This window comes from Pleurodeles waltl, chromosome 10 (genome assembly GCF_031143425.1).
Source record: "Pleurodeles waltl isolate 20211129_DDA chromosome 10, aPleWal1.hap1.20221129, whole genome shotgun sequence".
Lineage (NCBI taxonomy): Eukaryota > Metazoa > Chordata > Amphibia > Caudata > Salamandridae > Pleurodeles > Pleurodeles waltl.
Window position 1 is genome coordinate 1,028,288,592 of NC_090449.1, and position 21,745 is coordinate 1,028,310,336.

Consider the following 21,745-nt stretch of genomic DNA (forward strand, 5'->3'; position numbering starts at 1 on the left):
TTGCAGTTTGTTTCGGCACCGAAACCCTGTCTGCGTGTTTTTTCGGCTCCGAGGTGACTTTTTTCTTTTTCGGGGCCGAAACCTCTCGGCGTCGATCTTCTTCGGTGCCGCTGTCTCGGCGTCGAGCCGTGTCCACACCGGCATCTCGGTGTCGAGGCTTGTCTCCAGCACTTTCTCGGTCCCGAGAAGGCTGCGTGCCGGTGTCTCGACCGGAGTCGGACGATCTCGGCACTGTTTGGGCCTTTTTCGGTGCCGACGGTCGGTCACCGAATTTATGGGTGGAGCCATGGCCTGATGGCAGTGGCGTACCCTGGGCCTTGTAAATCTTCCTCTGTATGGTTTTCGACGTCTTACTCACGGTTTGTGTATCGTCGAATCCTTCGGAGTCCGATTCTTGGATCGAGAAGGTACCTTCCTCTTCTTGTTCCTCGAACTCTCGGTGGGCTGTCGGCGCGGACGCCATCTAAAGTCTTCTGGCTCGACGGTCTCGGAGTGTTTTTCGGGACCGGAACGCACGACAGGCCTCGCAAGTGTCTTCACTGTGCTCAGGTGACAGGCACAGGTTACAGACCAAGTGTTGGTCTGTATAGGGGTATTTATTGTGGCATTTGGGGCAGAAACGGAACGGGGTCCGTTCCATCGGCGTTCTTCAGCACGCGGTCGGGCCGACCAGGCCCCGACGGGGGATCGAAAAACTACCCCGAAGGGCACCGGAGCTCTTCGATCTTCGATGCGGTGTTGAATCTAACTACGCCGACCCCGAACGCAACAATACCGACGAAAATCTTCCGAAATTAGCTATCTTTCCGTTCCGAAACTCGGAGCGACAGGAACACGTCCGAACCCGATGGCGGAAAAAAAACAATCGAAGATGGAGTCGACGCCCATGCGCAATGGAGACAAAAGGAGGAGTCACTCGGTCCCGTGACTCGAAAGACTTCTTCGAAGAAAAATAACTTGTAACACTCCGGCCCAAAACCAGATGGCGAGCTATTGCAAAACATGCGTATCTACAGCGACAGATGCCATCGAACTTAAGCTATCAGTCTACGTTACTCCATCACCTGTTTCGACTATGCAGGAGTGATCAGAATAACTTCACAATGGTAATGCTTTGGTTATTCACATAACACGTATCAGCAAAAATCCCCTGACCCAGTCAGGATTTTCAGAGAGAGTATCTGAAATGGGCGTTTCATGAAACTGTTACTAGCATCTTTTTTAAAGTAAGCACGAGGCCTCAATTTTGCTCCTTACCTGTAAAGGTGGGTTTGCTTCTAAAGTAAAGGGTGGCCATGGCACAAGCCTAATGAATGCTGGTGACTGAAGGGAAGCTACCACCAAGAGGAAGGAGGATATAAGGGGTGCAGAAGAAGCTGCCTTGGACATGTTGCGGAATTCAGGGCCAGTGGGAGTATTTCTCTTGCGTAAAAAGATGCTCTTCCACTCTTATGAGACTCTTAAAGCCAGAAGCTATGCATTTGGAAATAATCTCATTGCTGGCTTCGATTTCCATGGCTATACAGCGGTTAGCACTACACTGTGCATTCTGTACGCGTCAAAGAAATTCTAGTTCCAAACAAGCAAGTTTTAACACTCTAGGCCTCCAGGTGCTGCCGTCAAGGCTCCCAAATGGCGACAGCGGCACAGCGTGGGTGGCACTTTCAAAAGTCTGTGTACTAGGCTACAAACATTTGGTAGTTGTATTGTCAAATTCCTGAAACCACACGCAAAAGCACCCCCACCCAACTCTCAAATCAAGCTCACATCCCCTTTTGATCCAAGAAATGCCTCCCAAAGAATGAGCTTTTAGTACGGAGGCTTCACTTCTGTTGTGAGCCCTTCATTTCTCATGCAGTAGTCCCCTTCACTGATAGCTGCGGTTGGAGGTGAATGCCACTTTAATGTGCGTATGACATGGTACTAATTTGACATTTCCAAACTATGTAAAATTAAATGCCCAAAATATTTAAAAGAACAGAAAAAATGAAATGCTTTAAAATCATTTTGGAGAATTAATATGCATTTTGAATGCGAAGACTTACCTGGATCTGTTGTCATTGCTGCCAGTTGTGCACAGGCAGTGTCATTTTCCAGCAAGGCCTTCTTAAAGTAGAAAATTCCCAAATTATGCTTCCCCATGGCAAAATGGATACAGCCCAGATTGTTCCAAAACATACACCGTAAGCATTCACCTGAAAGTGTTACGATTTGACAAAGGAACAAAATGAATGGTTTAGCAATACATGCCAGTCTACCAAGAATCACTGTTATCAAATTAGTTAAGGAGATCACTGCTGATTACTGATCAACTTTCTACAGATTTCTGAAGGAATAATCTATTATCTGACTAACTGCAAAAAAAACAGAATGGATATAAGTGGAGTCTTAGGGTCTGATTTAAGGTTTGAGGACAGGTTAGTCTATCACAGAGTGACAGACATCAAGCCTGCTTTATTACAAGTACTGTGGGATATAACGCATTTTTAACAGAACAGAAGGGCTATCCTTCACATTTGTGAAGGAGTAACCCATCCAAGAAACTCTAAATCAGGCCCTTAATCAGATTTTTATAAAATATACATGGCTTCCCTGAATAGAGCCTCGTTTCACCCCATTCAGAACTACGCAAAATAGGTATCACCTGTAACTAACATCTCTGATTCAACGGACAGAGTAATCATAACAACAAAAACAGGATTAGCAAACTACACCAAATAAATTCCTCCTAAAGTCAGAATGAGAGGGTTAGTGACAAAGGGACTGCAGGGCAAACAGGGCAATCATTCAAAGGGATATGCAGTTGCTCAAGAGTTACCAAAGACAATTCCCCAATGGAAGCACTATATAACCTGAATGCACCAAAGGCTTTATCAGGATGATGGAATATTTTAACTTTCACCTGTTTTCATGTAACCAGGATGTTCTGCAATATTTGAGCCATTGAGAAGCTTCACTGCTTTCCGATAATTGCCTCTTAAATATTCAAAGTTACTCTTAAGAAACAGAGAAGGAGGAGCCTGTGAAAACAAAACAGAAGTTGTTGCATTAATATATTTAAAAATCTTTAAATTCTCCTGAATTTGCAGGTACTTTAAAAGCCCAGGGAGAAATTAGAAATAAAAGCTAAATTAACTGCCACGTTACAGCACTACGTTAGTATAGTTTTAAAAAAAGTCTTCATACATGAACGTTAATTACCAATGACAAACTGCAATAATAGTCAACCATCAGATTTTACCCTCAAGTTTAATATTTCTACATCACCGGTGTTAGCAAATTGTCTCATTTTGCACCTTCCACATCTTCTAGATTCACATCTAGTGGTTGGGTCAGGAAATTTCCTTAACAGATACTAAAGTTTGACTTTCAGGTGTTCATTACAGGCAGAAAGGTAGTGTTCCCACGGACAGTGGTGTGGAGTACAGTTCTAAAATACCCAAGCACGTGAAAACTGTCTTTAGCTAAAGGTTTTGCCGCTGGTAGGTCTGGTAGCAAGCAGAGGAGCTACATATAACTTGGTCTCAGAGAGAAGTGTCACTGCTGACATCAACACTGACCTCGACATCAATTGAGACTTTTTTCCATACATGGCTGTCAAACAATAGGTTTTCTTTGCATTTTTTCAAATACAGGGGTAAAGGTTGGAGAATAACTTGTGAATAGTTATCATTTTCACCTTTACAGTATTATCAGTTACTGTCCCAAGTGCTAAAAATGTTTCTGAAAACAGTGATGAACAAAGGTACGCTGTTGATGCCTACATCAACCCGAACGCTCTCGATACAAGAAAGAAACCCTGCTGGGTATGCCACAGCAGGCACAGATCAGACCCCAGCATGGATCATCCTAATGCATCAATGATGAGATAAAGGCTTTGGTTCCAAGGGGTCTAGGTCTAATCAGGGCAAAGAGGAGAACCCACTGTTGGTATCGGTACCTGCACAGCAGGGCCTTGAAATTTGTAATGAATCAAGCAATAGCAAGTTAGCACAGTAGGAAGCATGGTAAGAAAATAGTTCACCCGTAGAAACAGAGGCTCCATATGTAAACAGGCGTCCTCTTCCATCTGGACTCCATGTAGGTGGGCACCATTGTGTATTAGTAAGTTAATGTAATGATCACAACTGCTGGTAAAGGGCTCCATGAACACACCCATAGGGAAAATATTACTTACACTCTAAGCAAGCACCTGCTTGCAGCATGGGCATAGACTCCATGTTAGATTATTTTTAATCCCATGGGTGAAAGTAGGATGGAGTGGTCGAAAGAGTGTGGTGCACATGCACATTGTTAATGGTTTGACTACAGGAAGAAGAGTTCTTTGTCCAAATATTCACATTTTTGGGGAGGAGGGAGTGCACATGAATCTACAGCACTACATGCTTCGAACCGATGCTTACAGGCATCGACATGCTGCACATTGACTGTAAAAACAACAGATGATGGACGGAATGCAGAACAAATCAAACATTCACCCCAGTCACAGATCTGGGTTTAATCCATCAGTTTTTTCCTTGCCATGCCATTCCAGTTGGGACCCAGCCATATGCAAATCAGTCTTGACCCTGTTCCCCATGGGAACAGTCCAGCCTGAACTGCCAGGCTAGGTCTTCCCTGGACCAGAAACAAGCATCCTGGGACCGGTTTCAGGGTATCACCCTTCATCAGCCAGGCTAGCTGGAATCTGGTGGCATAGCAAGCAAGGGACCCACGTCTGTGCATACCCTTCCCACTTGGGGCGACAAATGCAAAAACAACAGATGATGGACGGAATGCAGATCAAATCAAACATTCACCCCCAGTCACAGATCTCGGTTTAATCCATAATTTACTTTGCTTTCCATGCCATTCCAGTTGGGACCCAGCCATATACAAATCAGTCTTGACTCTGTTCCCCATAGGAACAGTCCAGCCCAAACTGCCAGGCTAGGTCTTCCCTGGACCGGAAACAAGCATCCTGGGACCGGTTTCAGGGTATCACCCTTCATCAGCCAGGCTAGCTTGAATCTGGTGGCATAACAAGCACGGGACCCACGTCTGGGCACACCCTTCCCACTTTGGGCGACAAATGCAAAAACAACAGATGATGGACGGAATGCAGAACAAATCAAACATTCACCCCCAGTCACACATTGACTGCAAAGCAGCCCCTCCAAATAAACAGTCATTAGAGTAAGGATGGGGCAGAAGTCCGGAACAGAGTCCTTAGGACTGCTTGGCCTACAAATTGTTGTCTAGCAAGAATATCCACACAGTAGTGTTTAATAAATCTATGCAGGGTTGACCAGGTAGCTGCTCTGTTTTGCATATGTTAGCTAGTAGAATGTTCCCACGGAAGGTCATGGTTGAGTGCCAGGTGGGATACAGGAAGATTTTGTTTGACTTTTCAGGAGCGAGTTCAGAGGCAGTTCACTATCCACCTTGCAATTCCTGCTTTTGAAATAAGCATATTTTTGGGGGTTGCTAAAAGCTAAAAACAGCTGGTCTCCCTTGCAAAAAGATTTAGACCGTTTGACATCTAAAGTATGGATGGCTCTCCCTGTTTCTTGATGTGGGGAAAAAGACTGGGAGTTTTATAGATTAAGGTGAAAAGGAGAAATCACCTTAGGCAAGAACTTAGGTGTTAGTCTTAAGAATTTCCCTGTTGTTACAAACCTAAATGTAAGGTTTCTGAAATGTAGAGTTTCTTACAATTCACGGATGTGCCAGAGGGAAGTTATTGCGACTAGAAATTATACTTTCCAGGAAAGATACTTGAGAGGGCAGGAATGCAGGGGTTTGAAAGCGGCCTCAACAATCTAGTAAGGGCTATATTGAGAATCCACACAGTTGCTGGAGGCACCCTTGGGAGGATGACTGTTAAGATATTCCATAAACGCTTTAATGGCTGGCATGCAGAAAGAGGAAGAGTGCTCTCTGTTCTGCCCATAAGCCACTATACATGCAAGTGAACAGCAACCACAAAGGGTCGGGAGCTGGCGGGAGATCTTGCATCTCGACCTTGGAGCCAGAGCTATCGTCTTGGGAGAAGGTCCCTTTATCTGCAGCCAACCCTTGTGCCTGTAGTTCTTCCTGAAGGTCCTCAGGTCAGAAGAGGTCTGGTGTGTCGTCAACATTCCTTTGCGCCATCTCAAAGCGCCAAACCCGAAGGTCACAAAGAGGCTTCTTTTACCTGAAGCAGCAGCAGACTTCACAGCTGGCCTTGTCGTGAGCGATTGGGGGAGGGAGTTAGGAGCGCACAGATTACATTCCTGGACGAGGGTGGTGTGAGTATTTAGCGGACACTGAGGACAAAATCTAAAAAGCATCCACTGCATCACTGGGTGGACATGATTGGGGGGGGGGGGGGGGGGGGGAACCCCTAAGAATGAAAGATGCGCCCCGAAGGGCGAAGGACCATGAGGGCCGCGGTCGATGCGAGTCACCTCAACAAAGTTCACTTTATGGAACCAAATGAGACAGAAAAGACAGTGTTTGGAAACAATACAGATGGAAAGTAAGTATATGGTGAGAATGTCTGACAACTGTCAAATCGGAGAAGAAGACATGTCCGAAACAAACGGCAGAAAAAAAAAACAATCCAACAATGACCATGCGCATTACCAGCAAGAGGAGGAATCACACCATCTTGTGACCTGAAAGACTTTCTTCTAAGAAAAACAACTTGCACACACTAGATGGCAGGATTACGCTAAGTATGTGCATCTACAGCCACACATACCTTGTACATATATGTTCCATACAGATACATAGAGATAGCCCTCTTCTGCCATTTTTCTGTGAGTGCCATTCACAATCTGCCTCCATCTATTACAGTGTACTGCATGGGGTAATGGTTCAGTTCACAGTCATTTGCTCTCTTGCCCTGTGAGTCACAGTATTTTTCTGATCACATGTGCACATCCATCTAAAAGAAAATGAGTGTGCTTCAGTGTCTGAGCTGGCTGGCCCAGGTCTTTAGTTTTCAATTTTCTCCATATATAGCTGCCCTTTCATTTCTTTGCTTGTGGCTTTTTTATTTTATTTTTTCTTTAGCCTGTGTTTTATTTAGTTGTGTTAGAGGGTGAATGTAAAAAAGAGTCAGTGAATGGATGACTGGGTGACAGTGTATTGATGATGTTTTATTCAGTGCCTTAACCCATTCAATGGATTTTAGAGGTGAGCTTGTAGTGTGGTTAGTTTTACGTATCCTTTGCGCGTTAGCTTCAGGCTTTAGGCCTTTGTGCACTTTGCCCTGGATGTATTTTATTCAATTGCTTGCAGCTTAGAGCCTCTGTGCACTTTGCTCTAAATGCTTTTTATTAGGCTTCGTACTGTTATTTTTCAAATAGCCAGTTCTACAGTCTTGTTTTATATTCATATCACACTGTTTAGCCTACTTCAGCACTGGAGTTCTCCATAACACATTCCTGTTCACTCTGTGCTTCAGTCAAGGATGCAGTCTGGTACATTGCCGATAGACGTGGTAGGAGTTTAGTCTTTGGCATTCCTACGTAGGGACATTTTGTGATCACGCTGACATGTTAGTTATAAAATCACTTCCTTGTCCCAATACACGTAAGAGGGAGATTCCGACCAGGGAACCACAACTAGACGCTGACTGCCTCGTTGCAGATGCTGAACCAAGATCACAGGCCTTTGCTCAGGTATGAGGGCTGATGTCTCCCCAGTGATTCAGAAAGGCAAGCTAGAAGCTTAACATGCTGTGCTCGAACTAGATCAAGAAGAGGGAGAGTAGAAACTAATAGACACGATGATAGCTTTGTTCTTATGTTTTACTCTCCTGGTGACTATTTCAATCCTACTGTGTTGTATGGTTCTGGTTATTGTGGCTCACGCCTTATTATCTAAAATGCAGTCGTTTTATTAAAACATTATATAAAACTTATACTGCCTTTGTCATTTGTATATGAGATCATATTGTAAATGAGAGTTGGTTTGGATCTGAGTGACCACGACTTCCCTGAGAAGTTCCAAAGATGTCATGCGCTCGGCTGCCCAATCATCTCTTCCCCGTGGGAGAAATGAGGCACTGCTAGTTAGCCGGAGCAAAAAACGGATTTAGGGTGGCAGAGTTCTTTACACGTGGGTTAGACTCAGTCCCCCACACCATTATCGATCCTGCTGCCTAGAAATCCAGTAGTCTCATTTAGGATAATGAGAGCCCACGCGACATGGCGCCGCCAATGATTGGTCTGGCTCTAATATTTAGGTCCGGCTGACTCTCTCGGTCTCATATATATTTTGACTACTCGGTTCCGTAAGCGGAGACGTCCGTGGGGCTGAGGATTTCCGCCGCCACGGGATGGGTACATCCTATTACTTAGTGGTTGGTTGTTCAAGCTTGAACTTTGAAAGGAAAACCCCGATATTGGTGTGCCTTCTCTGACCTAGTGCTGTTTTTTACAAATGGCGAATCCTAATGTAGTGAACATAGCGCTTAATATGCGACACCCGCTCACAGGACATCTGATAGCACATGGACTGACGGTCCAGGGGGGTCCGGTCACTTTTGTGGTGGACGCCCATGAAGCCTATAGAACAGAACTTTTTTATTCTTGGGTCGTATTCCCATCAGTTGATGGGGGTACAAACACTTTTCACGAATACACTGTTGCGAATGTCCCTGGACAATACAGGGCTTATGCATATTTAGAGATACCTTTATCTTATCAAGAACACCATAATTGGCTTGATGGCGCCCTCCCACACACAGTAGCACAAGTTAGGTTAGGTCCACTAAGTAATGATGGTCCTACCTGGCCTTTATTGGCTACATATACACCTCATCCTGCGGCTGCTCAATTGACAGTGGCTGAAGTTCGTTGTTTATATACAGACTTAACGGCTACATATAGACGATTAGTTCAGTTTGTAATGCAGACACTAAAAACAAACGCAGCGCGTGCTGCTCCGGCGCACCCACAAGCTGTGGTTCCGGGTATTAATCCGGCCACTGTGCACTCAGTTATGGGTAAAGTACCGGCTAAACGTGAGGAGACTCCATTTTGGCTGGCGCAGAAAATTAATACGCTGGAAGCAGTATTTCCCCATACGGGACCTCAGGATAAACATAGAATATTGACGATGTGTTTGCCGTATGGGATGGTTCCTCCGGTGGACCTTTGTAATACCTGGGGCACGGTGTTTGCCGCGTTCTACACTACGGCACACCGACATAAGCTAATTTACCGGAAGTGCTTAAACAAATTCAAGATGAATATGGGGCTGCCCCTGCCTTAGATTTGGGCATGCAGTTGATGGGCAATTTTGCCGCAGTTTCTTCTATCATTTTGAGTAATCTCAAGGGAGAGGCAGTAGCACTAGCAGTGCGAATGCGTCTTCGGGACGTACCGCAGATTAATCAGGAGCGGGAACTTCCGAGAATAATAGCAGAGACATATTCCAGTATTGGTCGCGATAGCCTAGGGGCTAGACCGCAAAAACCCCAATTACAGGGTAAAAATAATAAAGATAATGCTAAACAACAGCAACCTGAGGGTACTAAAAAGCGCTGGGAAAAGAAACAGCAAACACCTAAGAAAGATGGGGGACAGTCTCCGCAACCAGAGACCCCGCAGAATAGGTATAATCTCAGGAATAGGGATAATTTGAAGACGCCTGATAGATATCAATATACTGATACACGCCAATCTCGTTCCTTTCAGGACTCCTCGGACAAGAGAAGTGAGAGAGGTGGGCGGTCAGAGCGGAGAACTGAGTATGTGAAACCAAGACAGGATTCACAACGCTCAACAGAGGTTTCTATTAAACAAGAAGAGAAACCACTGCAACAAAAACAACAATTTAAAAAGAAGAAAGTGGCAGCAGTCTCAGTTATACATGCTGCTCAAGAAGAGAGTTCTCTTGACGAACAAGACATGGGCGTTAGCACTGTTAGACAGCGCGGCAGAGGTCACAATAGTTCGCCGGAGTCTTCTAGAGCATCTGGAGGTGAAAGCAACTGATGACTTCATACAAGTCGAAACGGCGGATATGCGAGTCTCTGATCCTGATAGGGTATATAAAGTAACTCTGCGATTAGAAGGGGACATTGACCGCATTGTACACGCCATCTTTTGGGACCATGTGGTAAAATCATATGACGTCCTGCTGGCTGAACAACATTGGCCGTCTGACTTTGTTCGCGTCTGTCCGGTTGGGGAAGAGGTTATTACACCTTCCTTCTCACCACTTGTTCCGCGAGAACTAGCGGAGTCCTATAGTAAAATATGGGCTCTAGCTCAGGCCCCTGCTCTATACAGAAATAATGTGGGGTGGGATAGACAATCACCTTATCATGTAATTCCAATAAAGGGCGAACCTCAGCCGCAGCCGCAGTATCCTATCAAATTTGAAGCAAGGGCATCGGTTAGGAATATTCTTACACAATTGGAGTACCAGGGTGTAATTGAGCCCTGTGTCTCGCCGATGAATAATCCCTTATTTCCGGTTGCTAAACCGGACCATTCATATAGGATAGTGGTGGATTACAGACATTTAAATGGTCATACACGCACATATGCAATAAAGAATTCACATAGCGCAGCGCTTATGAATAATATAGTGCGTAAAAAATATAAAACAACGTTAGATATCTCGAATGGATTTTTCTGCCAAAATATAGCACCCGAAAGTCGGGACTATACCAGTTTCAGTGCGTTTGGCTCTCAGAAAAGTTTTGTCGTTTGCCTCAGGGGTATAAGAATAGCCCAGGACTGTTTTCGGCTCGTGTAACTGAAATTCTGTACGAGTTGGACCCTGAAGCGTTATCATATGTTGATGACATATTTGACAGACGATGAGATTTTGCAACATATAAGGCGTGTATCATGCATTGTTGTGGGGTTTGCTGAAATTGGCTATAAGTTTAATTTTAAGAAATCGAAGATTGCCTTCCTGTAAAGAAATGGCTCCCTGTTGCAGTTACCCCCCACTTTTTGCCTGATACTGATGCTGACTTGACTGAGAAGTGTGCTGGGACCCTGCTAACCAGGCCCCAGCACCAGTGTTCTTTCACCTAAAATGTACCATTGTTTCCACAATTGGCACACCCTGGCATCCAGATAAGTCCCTTGTAACTGGTACCTCTGGTACCAAGGGCCCTGATGCCAGGGAAGGTCTCTAAGGGCTGTAGCATGTATTATGCCACCCTAGAGACCCCTCACTCAGCACAGACACACTGCTTACAAGCCTGTGTGTGCTGGTGAGAACAAAATGAGTAAGTCGACATGGCACTCCCCTCAGGGTGCCATGCCAGCCTCTCACTGCCTATGCAGTATAGGTAAGACACCCCCCTAGCAGGCCTTACAGCCCTAAGGCAGGGTGCACTATACCATAGGTGAGGGTACCAGTGCATGAGCACTGTGCCCCTACAGTGTCTAAGCAAAACCTTAGACATTGTAAGTGCAGGGTAGCCATAAGAGTATATGGTCTGGGAGTCTGTTTTACACGAACTCCACAGCACCATAATGGCTACACTGAAAACTGGGAAGTTTGGTATCAAACTTCTCAGCACAATAAATGCACACTGATGCCAGTGTACATTTTATTGTAAAATACACCACAGAGGGCACCTTAGAGGTGCCCCTGAAACTTAACCGACTGTCTGTGTAGGCTGACTAGTTCCAGCAGCCTGCCACACCAGAGACATGTTGCTGGCCCCATGGGGAGAGTGCCTTTGTCACTCTGAGGCCAGTAACAAAGCCTGCACTGGGTGGAGATGCTAACACCTCCCCCAGGCAGGAGCTGTGACACCTGGCGGTGAGCCTCAAAGGCTCACCCCTTTGTCACAGCCCAGCAGGGCACTCCAGCTTAGTGGAGTTGCCCGCCCCCTCCGGCCACGGCCCCCACTTTTGGCGGCAAGGCTGGAGGGAACAAAGAAAGCAACAAGGAGGAGTCACTGGCCAGTCAGGACAGCCCCTAAGGTGTCCTGAGCTGAGGTGACTCTGACTTTTAGAAATCCTCCATCTTGCAGATGGAGGATTCCCCCAATAGGGTTAGGATTGTGACCCCCTCCCCTTGGGAGGAGGCACAAAGAGGGTGTACCCACCCTCAGGGCTAGTAGCCATTGGCTACTAACCCCCCAGACCTAAACACGCCCTTAAATTTAGTATTTAAGGGCTACCCTGAACCCTAGAAAATTAGATTCCTGCAACTACAAGAAGAAGGACTGCCTAGCTGAAAATCCCTGCAGAGGAAGACCAGAAGACGACAACTGCCTTGGCTCCAGAAACTCACCGGCCTGTCTCCTGCCTTCCAAAGATCCTGCTCCAGCGACGCCTTCCAAAGGGACCAGCGACCTCGACATCCTCTGAGGACTGCCCCTGCTTCGAAAAGACAAGAAACTCCCGAGGACAGCGGACCTGCTCCAAGAAAAGCTGCAACTTTGTTTCCAGCAGCTTTAAAGAACCCTGCAAGCTCCCCGCAAGAAGCGTGAGACTTGCAACACTGCACCCGGCGACCCCGACTCGGCTGGTGGCGATCCAACACCTCAGGAGGGACCCCAGGACTATTCTGATACTGTGAGTACCAAAACCTGTCCCCCCTGAGCCCCCACAGCGCCGCCTGCAGAGGGAATCCCGAGGCTTCCCCTGACCGCGACTCTTTGAATCCAAAGTCCCGACGCCTGGGAGAGACCCTGCACCCGCAGCCCCCAGGACCTGAAGGACCGGACTTTCACTGGAGAAGTGACCCCCAGGAGTCCCTCTCCCTTGCCCAAGTGGAGGTTTCCCCGAGGAACCCCCCCCTTGCCTGCCTGCAGCGCTGAAGAGATCCCTAGATCTCCCATTGACTTCCATTACAAACCCGACGCTTGTTTCTACACTGCACCCGGCCGCCCCGCGCTGCTGAGGGTGAAATTTCTGTGTGGACTTGTGTCCCCCCCGGTGCCCTACAAAACCCCCCTGGTCTGCCCTCCGAAGACGCGGGTACTTACCTGCAAGCAGACCGGAACCGGGGCACCCCCTTCTCTCCATTCTAGCCTATGTGTTTTGGGCACCACTTTGAACTCTGCACCTGACCGGCCCTGAGCTGCTGGTGTGGTGACTTTGGGGTTGCTCTGAACCCCCAACGGTGGGCTACCTTGGACCAAGAACTGAACCCTGTAAGTGTCTTACTTACCTGGTAAAACTAACCAAAACTTACCTCCCCTAGGAACTGTGAAAATTGCACTAAGTGTCCACTTTTAAAACAGCTATTTGTCAATAACTTGAAAAGTATACATGCAATTTTTATGAGTTAAAGTTCCTAAAGTACTTACCTGCAATACCTTTCAAATGAGCTATTACATGTAGAATTTGAACCTGTGGTTCTTAAAATAAACTAAGAAAAGATATTTTTCTATAACAAAACCTATTGGCTGGATTTGTCTCTGAGTGTGTGTACCTCATTTATTGTCTATGTGTATGTACAACAAATGCTTAACACTACTCCTTGGATAAGCCTACTGCTCGACCACACTACCACAAAATAGAGCATTAGTATTATCTATTTTTACCACTATTTTACCTCTAAGGGGAACCCTTGGACTCTGTGCATGCTATTCCTTACTTTGAAATAGCACATACAGAGCCAACTTCCTACATTGGTGGATCAGCGGTGGGGTACAAGACTTTGCATTTGCTGGACTACTCAGCCAATACCTGATCACACGACAAATTCCAAAATTGTCATTAGAAATTCATTTTTGCAATTTGAAATTTTTCTAAATTCTTAAAAGTCCTGCTAGGGCCTTGTGTTAGATCCTGTTTAGCATTTCTTTTAGAGTTTAAAAGTTTGTAAAAGTTTGAATTAGATTCTAGAACCAGTTGTAGATTCTTAAAAAGTATTCCAACTTTTAGAAGCAAAATGTCTAGCACAGATGTGACTGTGGTGGAACTCGACACCACACCTTACCTCCATCTTAAGATGAGGGAGCTAAGGTCACTCTGTAAAATAAAGAAAATAACAATGGGCCCCAAACCTACCAAAATACAGCTCCAGGAGCTTTTGGCAGAGTTTGAAAAGGCCAACCCCTCTGAGGGTGGCAACTCAGAGGAAGAGGATAGTGACTTGGAGGACAATTCCCCCCTACCAATCCTATCTAGGGAGAACAGGGTCCCTCAAACCCTGACTCCAAAAATAATAGTCAGAGATGCTGGTTCCCTCACAGGCGAGACCAACACCTCTGAAATCACTGAGGATAGCCCCAGTGAAGAGGACATCCAGTTAGCCAGGATGGCCAAAAGATTGGCTTTGGAAAGACAGATCCTAGCCATAGAGAGGGAAAGACAAGAGATGGGCCTAGGACCCATCAATGGTGGCAGCAACATAAATAGGGTCAGAGATTCTCCTGACATGTTGAAAATCCCCAAAGGGATTGTAACTAAATATGAAGATGGTGATGACATCACCAAATGGTTCACAGCTTTTGAGAGGGCTTGTGTAACCAGAAAAGTGAACAGATCTCACTGGGGTGCTCTCCTTTGGGAAATGTTCACTGGAAAGTGTAGGGATAGACTCCTCACACTCTCTGGAAAAGATGCAGAATCTTATGACCTCATGAAGGGTACCCTGATTGAGGGCTTTGGATTCTCCACTGAGGAGTATAGAATTAGATTCAGGGGGGCTCAAAAATCCTCGAGCCAGACCTGGGTTGATTTTGTAGACTACTCAGTAAAAACACTAGATGGTTGGTTAACTGGAAATGAAGTGTGTGACTATGTTGGGCTTTATAATTTGTTTATGAAAGAACACATTTTAAGTAACTGCTTCAATGAAAAGTTGCATCAGTATCTGGTAGACCTAGGTCCAATTTCTCCCCAAGAATTGGGAAAGAAGGCAGACCACTGGGTCAAGACTAGGGTAACCAAAACTTCCACTGGGGGTGACCAAAAGAAAGGGGTTACAAAAACTCCCCAGGAGAAAGTGGGTGACACTAGAAACAAAGAAAAAGAGTCCTCTGTAGGCCCCCAAAAACCAGAACAGGTGGGTGGGCCCCAAGACACAACCCAAAACAAAGGTGGGTACCAGGGTAAGAACTGGGATGCCACTAAGGCCTGGTGCCACAACTGTAAACAGTCTGGGCACCACACCAAGGACACTTCTTGTCCCAAAAACAAACCCCAGAACAAAATTCCTGGGGTAACCAGTGTAGCCATGGGAGATGACTCCTCAGATGAGGAGGTCTTCCTAGCCTTCAACTGGAAACAGGGCCCAACAGGTGAGTTGGAGATTCCAGAGGGAAGTAGACACTTCCACCACCTACTGGTGAATGGAATCCCAACCACTGCCCTGAGAGACACTTGTGCCAGTCACACTATTGTGCATGACAGGCTGGTGCTCTCAAACCAGTACATCCCAGGTGAGACTGCCAGGGTAAGAGTTAGCCTAGATAGGGTCACTAAGAGGCCTGTGGCTTTAGTGCCCATAGAAGTGGGTGGCACTCTTAGCTGGAGAAGGGTAGTAGTCAGTACAGACCTCCCCCTTGATTGTCTCCTTGGAAATGACTACCCAGAGGTTAGTCAGAGCCCAAGAGAGAAACTGGTTCAGTGCCAGTCCTCTCCCAAGGATTCTGGAAGTCCTGCCTCTGCAGTAAATGCAAGCAGGCCCCAGAAGAAAAAGAAAAGGAAACAGAGTAGGAAAGGTGGACAACCTTTAGCCAAGGTTCCAGCAAGCCAAGGAGATTCTGCTCCAGTAGGGGAGAACTCCAAAAATGGCTCTGATAAAGTCCAACCTGACCCACAAGAAGTCCTGGCTAGTCAGGCAACTGTTAAGCCTGAGTGGGTGGCTCCTCAGCTAACAGAAGAAAGAGTGGAAGAAGGGTGTTTACTACAAGATGTGGTGACCCCCCACTCTAATACAGCAGACAGGCACCCTGAACCCAAAGAAGCCTGTAACTTAGCCCCTTCCCTTGTAGGTGAAGAGCTAAAGGTGTGGTTCTGGGCACTGACAGCTGTCAGTGGCCTCTGCTGGGTGTTAGCCTTTATGGCTGCACTATCCTTGGCCTGGTGGTCTGACCCCATGCCAAATAACAAGTTAGGCCCCCTGACCCTGTTGGTCATGGTGGGGTTACTCCAGCTCTGGGTAACCTCTTTGGGTAAGCTAGGGGTGACCCTGGCTAAGATAAGATTAGCAGAGGTGGATACCTCTGACCTCAAAATAGAGAGAATGGGTGAAGACATAAAAAGCACAGACAAGAGGCAGTTCAGACTAGGTCCTATCACTGTGGAAGTGGGTCAGTTCCCCAGAGGGAATGACCTGAACAGGAGGATGTAAGGCAGAGTAGGCCCTGCAACAAACCAGCCATTTCCTCTACTCTTCCTCGCCTGACAGACTAGGAAGACTCTTCCAGCGTTGGCTGAGTCTCCTGGCCTGTGGGCTGGGGGGGGCTTGTGTAAAGAAATGGCTCCCTGTTGCAGTTACCCCCCACTTTTTGCCTGATACTGATGCTGACTTGACTGAGAAGTGTGCTGGGACCCTGCTAACCAGGCCCCAGCACCAGTGTTCTTTCACCTAAAATGTACCATTGTTTCCACAATTGGCACACCCTGGCATCCAGATAAGTCCCTTGTAACTGGTACCTCTGGTACCAAGGGCCCTGATGCCAGGGAAGGTCTCTAAGGGCTGTAGCATGTATTATGCCACCCTAGAGACCCCTCACTCAGCACAGACACACTGCTTACAAGCCTGTGTGTGCTGGTGAGAACAAAATGAGTAAGTCGACATGGCACTCCCCTCAGGGTGCCATGCCAGCCTCTCACTGCCTATGCAGTATAGGTAAGACACCCCTCTAGCAGGCCTTACAGCCCTAAGGCAGGGTGCACTATACCATAGGTGAGGGTACCAGTGCATGAGCACTGTGCCCCTACAGTGTCTAAGCAAAACCTTAGACATTGTAAGTGCAGGGTAGCCATAAGAGTATATGGTCTGGGAGTCTGTTTTACACGAACTCCACAGCACCATAATGGCTACACTGAAAACTGGGAAGTTTGGTATCAAACTTCTCAGCACAATAAATGCACACTGATGCCAGTGTACATTTTATTGTAAAATACACCACAGAGGGCACCTTAGAGGTGCCCCCTGAAACTTAACCGACTGTCTGTGTAGGCTGACTAGTTCCAGCAGCCTGCCACACCAGAGACATGTTGCTGGCCCCATGGGGAGAGTGCCTTTGTCACTCTGAGGCCAGTAACAAAGCCTGCACTGGGTGGAGATGCTAACACCTCCCCCAGGCAGGAGCTGTGACACCTGGCGGTGAGCCTCAAAGGCTCACCCCTTTGTCACAGCCCAGCAGGGCACTCCAGCTTAGTGGAGTTGCCCGCCCCCTCCGGCCACGGCCCCCACTTTTGGCGGCAAGGCTGGAGGGAACAAAGAAAGCAACAAGGAGGAGTCACTGGCCAGTCAGGACAGCCCCTAAGGTGTCCTGAGCTGAGGTGACTCTGACTTTTAGAAATCCTCCATCTTGCAGATGGAGGATTCCCCCAATAGGGTTAGGATTGTGACCCCCTCCCCTTGGGAGGAGGCACAAAGAGGGTGTACCCACCCTCAGGGCTAGTAGCCATTGGCTACTAACCCCCCAGACCTAAACACGCCCTTAAATTTAGTATTTAAGGGCTACCCTGAACCCTAGAAAATTAGATTCCTGCAACTACAAGAAGAAGGACTGCCTAGCTGAAAATCCCTGCAGAGGAAGACCAGAAGACGACAACTGCCTTGGCTCCAGAAACTCACCGGCCTGTCTCCTGCCTTCCAAAGATCCTGCTCCAGCGACACCTTCCAAAGGGACCAGCGACCTCGACATCCTCTGAGGACTGCCCCTGCTTCGAAAAGACAAGAAACTCCCGAGGACAGCGGACCTGCTCCAAGAAAAGCTGCAACTTTGTTTCCAGCAGCTTTAAAGAACCCTGCAAGCTCCCCGCAAGAAGCGTGAGACTTGCAACACTGCACCCGGCGACCCCGACTCGGCTGGTGGCGATCCAACACCTCAGGAGGGACCCCAGGACTATTCTGATACTGTGAGTACCAAAACCTGTCCCCCCTGAGCCCCCACAGCGCCGCCTGCAGAGGGAATCCCGAGGCTTCCCCTGACCGCGACTCTTTGAATCCAAAGTCCCGACGCCTGGGAGAGACCCTGCACCCGCAGCCCCCAGGACCTGAAGGACCGGACTTTCACTGGAGAAGTGACCCCCAGGAGTCCCTCTCCCTTGCCCAAGTGGAGGTTTCCCCGAGGAACCCCCCCCTTGCCTGCCTGCAGCGCTGAAGAGATCCCTAGATCTCCCATTGACTTCCATTACAAACCCGACGCTTGTTTCTACACTGCACCCGGCCGCCCCCGCGCTGCTGAGGGTGAAATTTCTGTGTGGACTTGTGTCCCCCCCGGTGCCCTACAAAACCCCCCTGGTCTGCCCTCCGAAGACGCGGGTACTTACCTGCAAGCAGACCGGAACCGGGGCACCCCCTTCTCTCCATTCTAGCCTATGTGTTTTGGGCACCACTTTGAACTCTGCACCTGACCGGCCCTGAGCTGCTGGTGTGGTGACTTTGGGGTTGCTCTGAACCCCCAACGGTGGGCTACCTTGGACCAAGAACTGAACCCTGTAAGTGTCTTACTTACCTGGTAAAACTAACCAAAACTTACCTCCCCTAGGAACTGTGAAAATTGCACTAAGTGTCCACTTTTAAAACAGCTATTTGTCAATAACTTGAAAAGTATACATGCAATTTTTATGATTTAAAGTTCCTAAAGTACTTACCTGCAATACCTTTCAAATGAGCTATTACATGTAGAATTTGAACCTGTGGTTCTTAAAATAAACTAAGAAAAGATATTTTTCTATAACAAAACCTATTGGCTGGATTTGTCTCTGAGTGTGTGTACCTCATTTATTGTCTATGTGTATGTACAACAAATGCTTAACACTACTCCTTGGATAAGCCTACTGCTCGACCACACTACCACAAAATAGAGCATTAGTATTATCTATTTTTACCACTATTTTACCTCTAAGGGGAACCCTTGGACTCTGTGCATGCTATTCCTTACTTTGAAATAGCACATACAGAGCCAACTTCCTACACTTCCTCAGCGTCATTTTCCTGGGATATGAGATGTCGAGTGAGGGCAAGAGCTTAGCGCCACATTTTTGGGAGAAATGTGCTCAATTGCAGCCTCCTAATATGGTTCGGAAGCTCCAGTCATTGTTTGGGTTTCTGAATTTTGAAAGAACTTACATTCCTGAATATGCTACACGTATAAAACCCTTATACGAGTTGATTCGTCCGAATTTTTCGAGTAGATTTTGGACGATTGAGCATACACATATACTACGAGATTTGCAAACTGATCTCTTAGCAGTTAAACACTTACACACACAGGACAATAAGACACATTTAGTCATCAGGGTGATACCTGGGGCTGTTGGGTTTACATATGTCACCTTTAATGAGGGTGAGACAGTCCTGATTGCATACAAGTCTCATTTGTATTCAGCTGCAGAACAACGATTTGCAAAAACTGAGAAAATACTCACTGCAGTACAGATGGCTGTGATTAAAGAAAGACCGCTTGCCCAGGGCCAACGCATCATTGTCGTTTCCCCGATTCCAGCCTTAGAGGCTGTTACAAAAGCGAGTGTTCCTAATTCGAAAGCTTTACACCCGCGATGGATACAATGGGCTACGTCTTTGACAGCCACTGATGTAGATTACATATTTGACCCTAAACTGCAGACTCAAGAATTTCTTCAATATGAAATGGAGTACCCAGTTCCTGCTGGCACATTGCCTATTGACCAATATCAGGTGGTCATGTATACCGATGGCTCTGCGCAACCAGCGGTTGGGACTAAATAACAGTATTCTGCTGCATGTGTGGTGGTGAGCGGCACTATGGAGGGGGAAGTGTTCTGCCCCCGACATACTTATACTAAAACCTTGGGAGATTGCACGGCACAGCTGGCTGAGCTCAAAGCTCTATTGTTAGCGTTGGAGCACGCGGATCCGGCGATTTTAACCTTGCTGGTCTGTGACTCCTACTACTGTGTTCAGTCTTTCAATGAATATTTACACTATTGGAAGTTGAATGGGTTCAGAGATTCTAAGGGCAACACCATTAAACACAAATTGTAGTGGGGTAAGGTTGCGGATCTGAAAGAAACGCTTCCCAAGGTCCATGTTGTACATACACTTGGACACCAGCGCGTTGGAATACACGTTGCTGGGAATACTTTGGCTGATGAAGCCGCGAAAGCAGCAGTGGCTGTCGCCACTGTGGCCGCAGTGACTCATTCGAGTTCCAAACCAGACACAGAGATTTCGGCTGCCATAAAAGCTACGGCTGATGGCACGCCATTTCCTACAGGATTTCCTTCTAAATATAGTTACTGCTTGAGTAGTGCGCTACATGCTGCTGTTAATATTCCAGGCATTGGTGTACGTGAACTACCCAATAAAATTGAGAGACCTCGATTAATTTCTGCAGCACACGAGGGGGTGGCATCTGCACATGCTGGTGTGGCTGCCACGATTTCACTTTTACAGGCTTGTTACTGGTGGCCTGGTCTCTATAAAGAGACAAAGCAATATGTCCTTTGTTGTGACGTTTGTCAACAAATTAAAGCTTCATCGGCTAGACGCCCGCAGCAGACGCCCCTTCTGATTTCAAATAAGCCTTTACAGTGTGTGTACTTGGATCATTGTGGTCCGCTGACACCAGATAGTGCATACAAATATATTTTGGTTGCTGTAGATTCGTGCTCCAGATTTGTGTGGGTCTGGCCACAAAGCTCGGCTGACGCTCGGACTGTTATTAAAGATTTGCGCATCTTTGTCGATACATTTGCAGTTGTGGCTTTTCATTCGGACCAGGGCCCTGCTTTTGCCTCTAAGGCATTCAGGGACACCATGGCTTCGTTGGGGGTCCAACTCCAATTCCCGTCTCCATTTCATCCCGAGGGAAATTCTGTCATGGAGCGTTTATATCGTGATTTAAAGCAATCCTTAACGGCCAGAGTTATAGGTACGGGTCGTAGTTGGCTAGCCCACCTGTAGGGAGTACAGAGAGCACTTAATAACTTGCCTAGAAAGTCACTGGGGGGTCGTACTTCATATGAGTGCCTGTTCGGAACACGGATATATGTTCCTGATCTAGATGGTCCTGGTGTGGAGGCGGCAGATACGCCTTTTGACATAAATGATTGTGTCACTGTTTTGCAGGATTTACAACGATTCCGTGAAGATAACTCTTCTGCAAGTGCTGCCTCCTCAGGAATTAAGGATGAGCCAGTGACTCCTACTGGTTGGATACCCAGGATTGGGGATCTAGTGCGTGAAAAGGTCGCAGTAAAGAAAGAATTTGGTCCTTCTTATCGAGCACCTGTCCCTGTGTTAGGGGTTAGCGGCACGAGAACTGTGATTTTACCGCCGCTGCAAGGGGCCAAAGGAAATCGCTTTGTTTCCATTGATAATGTCAACATGTGGCCGATTCTGCACAGCAGACCAAGAGGGACACCCAGTAGTTCCGGAATCCCTCTCACTACTTGGGAAGAAGTCCCACTGCAGGTGATTTACACCGACGCTGTTTCCTCTCCGAGCTTGGGGAGGGTGGAAGATGATCTTGCGATTGTTCCACAGACAACGATTAATTTGGAATCTTTTGATCAAGTTGCTGTACGTTCTACTGATGTTTCTGAACATGTGATTTATAGTGTGCCAAGGCGAGAGCCTCCATCTGCTTCTTTGTTCACAGTTGCACCTTTTG

The 21,745-nt window shown here is 47.0% G+C and overlaps 1 protein-coding gene across 6 annotated transcripts in view; it reads right to left on the bottom strand.

The window, feature by feature from the left end:
• The window catches only part of CNOT10 (CCR4-NOT transcription complex subunit 10), a 281,547-nt gene that overhangs the window by 100,853 nt on the left and 158,949 nt on the right, over positions 1–21,745 (bottom strand). For all 6 annotated transcript variants that reach the window (XM_069211989.1, XM_069211987.1, XM_069211986.1 and 3 more), the window contains 2 exons: positions 2,903–3,020; positions 2,046–2,195 (listed from right to left, as the gene is read on the bottom strand). In XM_069211989.1, coding sequence (XP_069068090.1) covers positions 2,046–2,195; positions 2,903–3,020 — 268 coding nt within the window. The remainder of the gene's footprint in view (positions 1–2,045; positions 2,196–2,902; positions 3,021–21,745) is intronic.